The sequence below is a fragment of the Rhopalosiphum padi genome, chromosome 4 (assembly GCF_020882245.1).
Source record: "Rhopalosiphum padi isolate XX-2018 chromosome 4, ASM2088224v1, whole genome shotgun sequence".
In the NCBI taxonomy this organism is placed as follows: domain Eukaryota; kingdom Metazoa; phylum Arthropoda; class Insecta; order Hemiptera; family Aphididae; genus Rhopalosiphum; species Rhopalosiphum padi.
This window is the reverse complement of record NC_083600.1, coordinates 50,432,624-50,443,937: the sequence shown is the minus strand read 5'-3', so window position 1 is coordinate 50,443,937 and position 11,314 is coordinate 50,432,624. Positions and strand designations below refer to the sequence as shown.

The following is an 11,314-nucleotide window of genomic DNA, read 5'->3' as shown; positions in this document are numbered from 1 at the left end:
AATAGTAGTTAGTAATCGTATTTAATACTACAGCCCATACTCTAAAGACTGCATAGACATTAAAAAAATATCTTAAATATTTAATATTGTATTATATGATATATGAATTTGTCGATATTACCATGTGGATACAATTGAAGTTTATATTGTGAATTTGTGATTTGTAATTATAAATTAAAGAATTATTATTTTTTGTTAAAAATATGTGATATAGTTTTATAAAATAAGACATATTATTGCATATTGTATTATGTATTTATAGTTTATTTTGAAATGTTTATATTGTTATAATTCATAAAAAATAAGATTTTTAATTTTGTAGTTGCAATGGATTAGAGTAAATTTTAACGTTATTTGGTTAGAAATTTAGTATTCCATTCGAAATCTGGTAGTTGGGGACTTGCACTTGTTTTGACAAAGAGAGTCAGATCGTCTAGGCCTAGAGACTGCACTATGTTTAACGCAATTGCGTTTGACTCTTGTAGAACGTCACTGCGAATGGACAGCGCGTTGAACGACGAGACTGGACTAATTAAGAATAATTGTTAATTAACATATTTTGACTATTTGTCATTTAAGCGGTCGGGTAACGTCGGTCGTTATTCTAATTCGTTTGTCTGTCAGTCGATAGTAGTTGAGTTGGTGACGGTCGAATCGTAAGTTCGTATGCGGTGCGGAGAGGGGTATTGGCGCCATCACTCGCATTTGGATTTCGTGGCGTGGTGTGTGACAATATTATTATCCGTATTATGCCGTTACGTTGGCAGCACTTGCGGGGACCCGCGTCTGTGGTAATTTTCGTTTTTCTAGTTTTGGCAATCGCCAATTGACGAACTGCGCGCCAACGTCGTTTGTCCAAGCGAGGCACACCTCCTCCGCCGTCGACAAATCCACGGCGAGGTACCGAGTGGCGGTGCTGGTTGCTCGTGTATTGTGTAACCGAACGTCTCTCACTCTGTCAGTCTCTCTTAACAGCCGTAACTCTTTCTCTCTCAGCCAGTGGCCCAGTGTATTGTACACTGTTCAGTCGTGAGTCCGCATAGCCGCCGTTTTGAATTTCTGGTGGTGTCTCCGTCAACCGTTGTCAGTTACTCTTATTCAGTTGTCGGTCGTCTTATACTCTTGTCCCAGTTTCAATATCGCGTTGGCTGTGCGTCAGAAAGGTCGTCGTACGCTATCGCGTGTCGTCGTTTTTCTGTCGGTGTTCGACGTGCGAAAATAAAACACACAGTAATAACGAACCAACACTTATAAAATATAATAATAATATTAATAGTTCATAAATAATAGCCGATGTTTAATACCATTATTAGTAGTTGCTCTTAGGTGAGAGGTGAAGAGGGAAAGTCGGCGATCCAATGATCTATATTATTTTGTTACATTCTAATAATTAATAATCGCAACGCTTCATTGTCATTACTCATTACTATTATAGTAATGTTTACTGTTTATATCGAAATGTCGTCTGTTCTCCCGGCTCTACGTAGCACTCGGCCGTGTTGTTTTTGACTCGGCGTACGACAGAATTTTTTTTTTAATTTCCCATACCCCCTCCCGTTTTGAAACCGTGCCTACTGACTAGTGTACGGTTTGGAACATAATTTGTTTTCGCACACCGCATTACGCCAGTAGTCAGTACTCAACACTTTATAGTTTACGACAGTGCTACGTTTACGAGCGTTTGAACATTGTTTTGTTATTATAATATTGTTTATAGTGTTTATTATATCAGGTAACTTTATCGTTGCACCAACTAGTCTAACTTCTCGGGGGGAAAAAAATCGTTTTACTGTCTTAAAAATCACTGTTTAATGTAAAGTGTATTATTATAATTTCGTTTTGTTCCCGACCAGGTCGTAAGCTGTCGAACGAACGACACTTACCTACGTCATAATGCTGTCAAACGCCAATCGTTTTTCATCGGCCACGCTTAAAGGATTTCAAAGGTAAAATTACTTTAAAATACACTGCTTACTGAGTACTGATGGGTTTTTTTTTGTGGGTAGTGGTTAGGGGTGTATCTACGACTGGTATCGTTTAAACGAGGTTTACGAATTACCGACGGTCTGAAATATTGTTAGGAACCTAGATAGTAAGCTTACACAAATCCATTATGTTATTATATCTGCATGGAGATTCGCCTTTTTCAAAACCTAATTTTTTGGTCTTTTAATGGAATTTTGTGTAAGTAATAAAAATAATTTCCTACTCATATAATCTACTCAGTGATTTAAAAACGTATTCTAGGATTTAGAAATTATTACCTACAATCATGAAATTTCGAAATTTTTTGTTGTGTTATCTTAAAACTTTCATAGTTTGTTACAGCTTGTATATTTTCTTTCATACATTTTAAATTTAAATAAGATTTTTTAAAAATAAATATTTTATCTTTCAAGTGTTAAATATTGTCTATTATTAGTAAAGAGCTAAGAGTGCTTGAGAATTAATTATCAATGTTGCCTAGGGTCATGGTTTTTAAAATTTATTTTGCAACAAGTTACATAACCACTATTATTATGTAAATAAATAATTAAGATAATAATATATTGTACATATTTCCTGATTGATAGGTATTTTTTGTTATTTTGCTTCTAAAATGTGTATTAAAAGATTTATTTAGAGACTTATTTTTATTATTTTAGTTCACATCTTGATTAATTAATTTAATGTTAAATTTGGGCAACATTCATACATTTAATGAATTATCTATGTAAATGCATAGCAGTTAGCAAATTTGATTATAGTTTGATCAGATAGTTTTTATTATATTATCTAAGATTTTACTAGATATGAGGTATAATTGGAATGTAAAACAGAATGTTTGAGTACTGGCAAACTTTCCAATTCTAAAACTGTAAATAAAAATCAACATATCTAATGGATCCCATATTATTTTTACTATTAGAATAAACCTTAACTATTTCATTTATGTAATTGTGATAAATATGTATTCATACATTAAAACTGTTTAATAAATAGTTCAAATTAAACACAATATGTTGATGGGTGTTTCACTCATTTTAAATATCTATTTAAAACATAAATAAATAAACATAAGTTGACACATGATTAACCTTGACCAGTATTTTTAACTGAAGACGTTGACCGAAATAGACTGATAAATGAATATTTTAAAGTCTAAACCAAATCAAATATCCATGAAATATTTACCTCTGTATCTTAAATACTAAGTTGTAAAATATACTCGACCAAATAGGACAATCAATTATATTCTCTAACTAAATCATTATATTAAATGTACTCAATATTTATAATTTTGAAATAGTTTAATTAATTATTTTCTTTTTAGTTTATGTTGCCGAAGCATTGGATCCCTTTCACTGCCTAAAGTTAAGGATTTTAGTGTAGAAAATGAACCACTTTTAGGTAAGCAAACGTAAGTTATATTATGTAATAACTTTCTTTCTGATAAAGTTACATACTCAATTAAAACCTAAATATCTACGAGTACCTATTGTTGTGTAAAGAAGAAAATAATATGTAGATTAAAGTATGATATACCAAATTTTGTATCTATTAGAAAAAAATAGTTATCAATCAATTATATTAATCATTAAATGGTTTTTTAATTAAGGTCAAAGTAGCGTGAAATTAAGAACTCAATCTTAAAAATATATAGTAATAATTAAACGGTTTATTGAAGTTTTTATGATAATGAATCATATTTAATCAATCTAATACTTACGTATTCAATTATTTTTTTATTATATTTTATTCTAAATTTATTAAATTAAATAAGATAATGTCTTCAAATATTTATTTTATATTTGTTGTGTTCCTAATACTATTTCTTAATTTTTTCCTTTAATGTGAAAAGTTGTTCATGTAATTCTAAGTTTCAAACGTCAATATTTATTTTTAGTCTATTAACAGCTACTTTATAATTATTTATATTAATATTTATTTAGAATACTTGCCTGGCAGCAAAGAACGAAAAGAAATCGAAGCTGAGTTAAAACGCTTGTCTAGTAACGTGGAAGATGTACCTATTATCATCGGTAATGAAAAATTCAAGACTAAAGATGTTAGATATCAAGTTATGGTAAGACATTTTGGTGTACTAAATTTTTGTATACCTGTATATTTAATTATTGTAATAATAGATACAATAATAAAAACAGTACTATAAATAAATAAATTTATTTTAAATTACATTTGAATATAGTTAAACCAATATATGATTAATTTTAAAACTACAATATATCATTTATAAATTATAAATTATGACTGTTTAAGTATTATTTTCAATCAATGTTTTTTGTTTGGAAGTATTTATTTTATCACATGTATCTGTTATTTATTCTTGTATATATTTGGACTTAAATCATTCAAGTTTATCTTCTCTTTTAACCTAACTTAGATTTAGGAAAATGATAGTTGGTGGGGTTAATAAACAAAATATTATTTTTAATGTACTTATTCAAATGATATTACAATTGATTTTAGCCACACAACCATGGCAAGAAGATCGCAAAATTTTATTATGCTTCATCAGTAAGTATTCATATCAACTATTAAATTATTATTATCCAGTTTTATTAATATCTGTAAATATAAAAAAGGATTTAGTTGCAAAAGCAATTAAAGTTGCTACCGAAGCTCAAACAAAATGGGATACTGTACCTTTGGAAGAAAAAATAAGCATTTGGCTAAAGGCTGCAGATTTAATGGCAACCAAATACAGAATGAAATTGAATGCAGCTACTATGCTTGGTCAGTCAAAAACAGTTATTCAAGCTGAAATAGATGCAGCTGCTGAATTAATAGATTTTATCAAGTTTGTCAAACGTGTGATTATAATTGTTGAAAATGATTGAACTAATATTAATCAAATTATAGATTAAATGCATTTTTCGCAAAGGAATTGACAAAATATCAACCAATTAGTGAAAATAAAAAAATCACATTAAATAGTTTGCGTTATAGAGGCCTTGATGGTTTTGTTGCTGCTGTGTCTCCTTTTAATTTTACGGCAATTGGTGGAAATTTAGCATACACTCCTGCTTTAATGGTAATTATTGATTTTTATATAATTTAATTAATTTTTTTTATTTAATTTATTAGTGAATTTATTTTTTAGGGATGCTCTGTTTTATGGAAACCTTCAGATACAGCTTTGTTATCAAACTGGGTGATTTATGAAATAATGACTGAAGCAGGAGTTCCAGCTGGTGTAGTTAATTTTATCCCAGCAGATGGTCCTGTATTTGGTGATACTATTACTGCATCGCCACATTTATCGGGTATCAACTTTACTGGATCTGTTCCGTAAGAAATTTTATATTAAACTAATAGGTCCTCAATAATCTATTTAAGTTCAATAAAATAAAAGTCACAGTTTTTAATTTAGGCGTTCAATCTATTGTCTAGACATTGTAAAGAATACAGTATGGTTTTTAACATAATATGTTTTAAATATATATTTACAACTCAATCTACTTTAAATATATTTTATACCTTCTTTAATTGACTCAATAAAAATAATTAACATCACTCTTTTGCTTAATTTTAATTATTGTGTATTATAACATTGTGCTTAATTATATATTTATGTTAACCCTCGGCTACCTGTGTCTTTCTCCCAGACACCGGCACCCGCGGATAGCACTTTGTGTCGACACTACAGAATTTGATCCAAATAATTTTGTTAATAACTCGCTAACTAATGATTAATAAAAATAAAAATATCTAGTGAATTGCCATAAAAAAATCTTTTGGAATGTTAAATATTAAATTTGTATTATTTCAAATAAGCACTCAATTGAATAAACAAGCAATACATTTGGCGTATCGATAATAAACTAGCCTTATATTTGTAGAATGATACCTGTTTGTTATTAAGCAATGTTACCATGTACTTTGAAGCAGTATCAATTTTAGTAAATTTGAGGTAAACAGTGCCGTCCGTGCGGGTGCCCAAGGGTAAAAAAAACTGACAAATGACAGAATATAGTTGGCTGATAAGTTTTTGTCCACTTGTAGGAAAGATCAGCTGATAGTTTAAAAATAAGTAATTGTTTAAATAAATAATAATTAACACACTAACTATCTTATGTTTGTCATTTTTTATGAAGGTTTCCTCGCAGTGTCAAACAGTAGAACAACATGGTGTTGTGAATATTAATATTTGTGTAATTTATGAAAAATGCATTGCCTAGTAGTTTTCAATGTATCACATAATTCCATTTATAAATACATACACACATTTAATGCTTGTCTAAACTTAAACTAAAAGATATTATCTATGTATTGATTTAGTTTTAAAAAAAATGTGAATTTGAAATCATATATTGCCACTAAAAAACACCCTAAAATATGATTATAGTTATAATATAGTGTATGTTTAAATGAAGACTTTTTTATTGCTCAAACCACAAAAATTTATAGAATTTTATTGGCTGATATTGTTTGGGTTATACAATTTGTTTCATTTATATTTAATTTAATTTATCTTAATTTATTTTATGATTATTTTTTAGGACATTTAATCGACTATGGACCCAAGTTGGACAAAATATAAATAGCTATGTTAACTTTCCAAGATTAATTGGAGAGTGTGGAGGTAAGAATTATCATTTTGTGCATCCAACAGCCGATGTGACATCTGTTGTTACTGGTACCATTCGATCTTCATTTGAATATTGTGGTCAGAAGTGTTCGGCCTGTTCCAGACTATACGTTCCTCAATCTTTGTGGCCTAAAGTAATATTTTTGTTTATAGTTATTCTTGTTATATTGAATTTGAATTGTTTTTTTCATGAATAGATTAAAGAAGGACTATTAGAACTGCGTAATAAGTTGAAAATTGGTGATGTCAATGAATTTGATTCTTTTGCTTCAGCAGTTATTGACGATAAAGCATTTAATCGTATTGTTGGATATATTGAACATGCAAAGAAGTCTCCCAATTTGGAAATTATAGGTGGAGGACAGTATGACAACAGGTAATTAAATATAATGTATTTACATTTTAACATTTTACCATTGTATATAGGTACTATATAATATATAGCAAGGGTCCCCAATTAATATTTTTGAAGGGCCACATTAGGGATTTGAAAATTTTTCACGGGCCATCAAAATTCTAAGTACATATTTACATTATTTAAAAACCAAAAATATTTAACAAAAATAATAATTTACAATAATAACAATTATAATGTTGTCGTAATATGTGTTATTTATTATTTGTTTGTGGGCCGGATAAAATGTATTCGTGGGCCGTATGTGGCCCGCGGCCACCATTTGGTGACCCATGGTATATAGTATCTAATATTATTTTTTTTTTTGAATTTAGTAAAGGATACTTTATACAGCCAACTATAGTTGAGACAAAGGATCCTTTAGATAAAATTATGACTGAAGAAATCTTTGGGCCTCTCTTGACTGTTTATGTTTATAAAGATTCAGAAGTTGATAAAACAGTTGATCTCGTTATTAGTTCTACTCCTTATGCATTGACTGGAGCTGTATTTGCTCAGGACAAGTAAGAAATTCAATTAGAAAAATGATGTAGTTATTTACTAATTTATTTTTATTTTTACAGAAACTTTTTAAAAAAATCTCTTGAAACATTAAAGTATTCAGCTGGTAATTTTTACCTTAATGATAAGTCTACAGGTTCCGTAGTGGGACAACAACCATTTGGTGGAAGCAGAATGTCAGGTAATTTTAAATAATTTTTAAATTTATAATGGCTTGCTTACTTATATATTATGTATCATTATAAATTCAAACAGGTAACAGCTAAGTGTAATTAATTATTTTGTTTTCTTCAGTTCATAATAAATTGAATTTTGGGATTGTATTCTTAATATTCTGTTTCAACATAGAGATTATTCTGTAACATAATTTTATCATTAAATTTAGATTTTTTCCACTGTATATTTTTGAATATATCTATGATCTATGGCGTGGAATGCAACCTTTTTTGATCCACGACAACCATGACACCTAAAATTATTTATTTTGATGATACAACAACTCTTCCTACAATAGTATATAACTTTTTCATTTGGTATTACATAATTGGTGACCCCCAGGTTGCTCTCTGATCTATGGGGCTCATAATCTTTGATAGCCACTTTTTACTACAAACTAAATGTTATTTTTTCCATTAATTGCTTAATTTCCATAGTACTTTTGGTATTTAATAGAAAGTGAATCATTTCAAAAGTATTCTATTAATTGAATATTTAATATTCGGTTTGGTTTTTTCTAACTTGTAAACAGATATTTCGTGCCTACTGTTTTGTTTTCATTAAAAAGTTGGATTTACGGAATTTTCACCCTAGAAATAATTGAATATTTTGTCGATGGTTAAAAGATATTAGTTATGATACATTTTGCTTAAGTTATATTTTTGGTGGTGACTAAATATTAGGAGTATTATTTGATTACACATCAAATGAATTTCTGTTTAGGTTGTGTCTAGATAAGTTTCCAAATAATGTTGTATGATTCTTTGATTATCTTTTTGCTTCTCCATTTAACAGTAAGCCAAATACGTTAAATGTTTTGAATACATGCATCATAATTAACTGTGCTACTAAAATTGAAATGATGAGTATGAATAGTATGATTGATTATTAGGTATATATTAGGCTCTGATTAAATCATTTATATTATATCCATATGAACAATCTAATTAGGATGGTACCTACCAATTACCATTATAATTTTGCCATTTTATATTTCGTTATATTGCACTTTAAAATTTTTCCTATGCACAATTTTAATAGAAATATCTTGTTAATTATGGTCATTTTTACTGTATGTTATCTAAGAAGTAAACATTTTTATGGAAAGTTTAATGTTAATTTCAGTGTTTGCTTAGATTCATTACCTTATAATTAATAATACTTCTAAAACAATAAACATAATTTTTAATAATTTATTTTGAATTTCTGTTTAACTTTCCATGTAATACTTTTCATATCATAATGGATGAGTTAACAAAATTGAAACTAATATTCTATGCTTTAACTGATGTATAATAATTAATTAATGAACTAATAATAATTAATGAATAATGATACAATAATTGTTTATAAAAATATAAAATGTAATCTATTTTAGCAATTTAATTGATTGAATAATATAAATTAATTTAATTTATTTTCAGGCACTAATGACAAAGCTGGTGGTCCCCATTATGTTCTACGATGGACGTCACCTCAATCTGTTAAAGAAACATTTGTACCATTGACTGAATGGAAATATCCTTACATGAATTAATAACATGCTGGTTGATACAAGATCTAGTGTTTTGCTATAGGTTTACTAGAACACTAGCAAAACTGTGATATTGATGAATCCAATACTACTAAATTATTTGAAATAAGATAGAAAAAAAGAAGCAATTCCTTTATATTTTATAGAATAAACATTATTTAAAGTTTATAAAAATTACCTGAAAGAATCTCATTTTTTTTCATAAAAAGTATGAGAGATTCAATTTAAAATAATTATTTTTAATTTATTAAATTTTTTCCATCTTATTGATATTAATTTTATATCCTACTGTAACCTTAATAGACCCAATTTTTGAATCCACTGGCTATATCTGTAGTTCTAGTACTACTATAGTTTTGATAGTAAACTGAACTAAATTTGTGAAACGTAAATAGTGATGATATTCACTGTATTATGCTGGCTGGTATTAATTAGATAAATTTATACTTAAGTATGATGTTTGTGTATATTAAACTTTTTAATTTATGTTTGGCTATTAATTTAGTGATGATAAATGGCCTAATAATGTGTTACTTGTATTACAAACAAGAGAATTTTTGTAATTCAAGAATAAATGTTTCTGTATTATTGAAATAGTTTTGTAGTACTATACTTTAGCCATAATCAAATTATTAGAGTTACTCAACTTTCAAGATTCTATTTTTGTCTAATTAAAGATGTTGTTGTATGATGTAAATATGAGAGTTTTTTTACAGTGTATACGCACTCATAATTATGTATTATGTAATAAAATTGAGCAGATTAAATTGAAATTAAAACTATTTGTTATTGTGAATAGAATGGTAACAAATTACACATTGGTTACAAAAATAATATTAATATATTTATTTTTTTTTTAACGGGTGACAGCACTCCACGTATCTATGATTTAGTTTATTCCACCTGTTAGCAAATGCATTTTAATTTTAGAGCATTACAAAATAATTATCTTACTATTTTTTTTTTTTATATTTATCACTAAATTATAGACTTATTTTATTACGGTCTGGTTGTCTCAATGGTTTTTTTTTTTTTTTATTATCAAAGTAATAAAGTTTGTTGAATTATAGTAATTAATTCATCATGTTTTTATGTATAGTTATTAAAAACCTAATATTTTTTGAATAAAATGTATCTATATTATTAAATGTATGTTTTTGTGACCACTGTGATGTGATCAATGATAAATGGGGTTCGGAAATTATGGACATGAAAAAATGATTCAAGATAAAAAGAAAAAAATTACATTTATTATTTGTTAATAAAGATAAATAAATAAATAAAATGTGATGTAAAATTGGTTGGATAAAAAGAATTTGTTGTGGTGTTACTGTCAAAGTGTCAAGTTATAACAATAACATAATTAAATAATTTTATAGCGGAATAATAATTGTCTGTTTGGTATGGTTTGCAAGAAATGAAATGTTATTTTAACAATTGTATTATAATATATAGATAATAAATTGTAAAAATATGTAAACTTATGCGGTTTCTTTTCTAAAATACCAGAATATGAGGTCAATACTTATGTATTTTAGATTTTTGTTTTTAATCATTGTATAGAATGGATATAGGTACAGCTTTGTCTACTATAAATCAAAGGTATCTATGGAAGCAAGTATTCAATTCCTAAAATTTCTTAGTCGTAATGACAACTTATCTTTTGAGTGTTGTGTTATGTTATATTCGAGACAAATTTGTAATAATATTATATAATTATATATACCTACATACCATATAGTGTTTCTGTATGTGTCAACATTTCAAAGTGTGTAGGTACATAGAATAACTAGTCAGCTACAGACAATATTAGCTGTACCGAACGTGTTGAAGTACACTAACCCCTCAGTATAGAAAGAAATAGTAATATATAATTTCTTAGCATTAGGTTTTTTGGATTTTTTTATTTATCAGCCACCCATTTTTTTTTGGTAGGTACATTTTACCTCCTACAACTGTTTGCGTGAAGTGTGGACAAATGGCGCCGAAGTTCTAAAAATATGTTATCGCAAAATAGATACATTAATTCCTACACTAGACGGGATTCAATATTCAA

The 11,314-nt window shown here is 27.8% G+C and overlaps 1 protein-coding gene across 3 annotated transcripts; it reads left to right on the top strand.

Annotated features, from left to right (window-relative positions):
- The first annotated feature begins 891 nt into the window (after positions 1-891).
- Positions 892-10,406, top strand: LOC132928710 (delta-1-pyrroline-5-carboxylate dehydrogenase, mitochondrial). 3 transcript variants are annotated; one of them, XM_060993562.1, is made up of 13 exons: positions 892-1,230; positions 1,854-1,946; positions 3,314-3,390; positions 3,933-4,066; positions 4,471-4,518; positions 4,587-4,801; positions 4,864-5,035; positions 5,105-5,292; positions 6,504-6,726; positions 6,790-6,968; positions 7,322-7,510; positions 7,571-7,689; positions 9,149-10,406. In XM_060993562.1, exons 2-13 carry the CDS (start codon positions 1,894-1,896, stop codon positions 9,259-9,261), a joined length of 1,710 nt encoding a protein of 569 aa, XP_060849545.1. In that variant the 5' UTR covers positions 892-1,230; positions 1,854-1,893; the 3' UTR covers positions 9,262-10,406. The 3 variants fall into 3 exon arrangements, with proteins under 3 accessions (XP_060849545.1, XP_060849546.1, XP_060849547.1); XM_060993563.1 differs by lacking the exon at positions 892-1,230 and adding an exon at positions 1,307-1,732; XM_060993564.1 differs by lacking the exons at positions 892-1,230; positions 1,854-1,946 and having other exon boundaries at positions 3,336-3,400.
- The last annotated feature ends 908 nt before the right edge of the window (positions 10,407-11,314 follow it).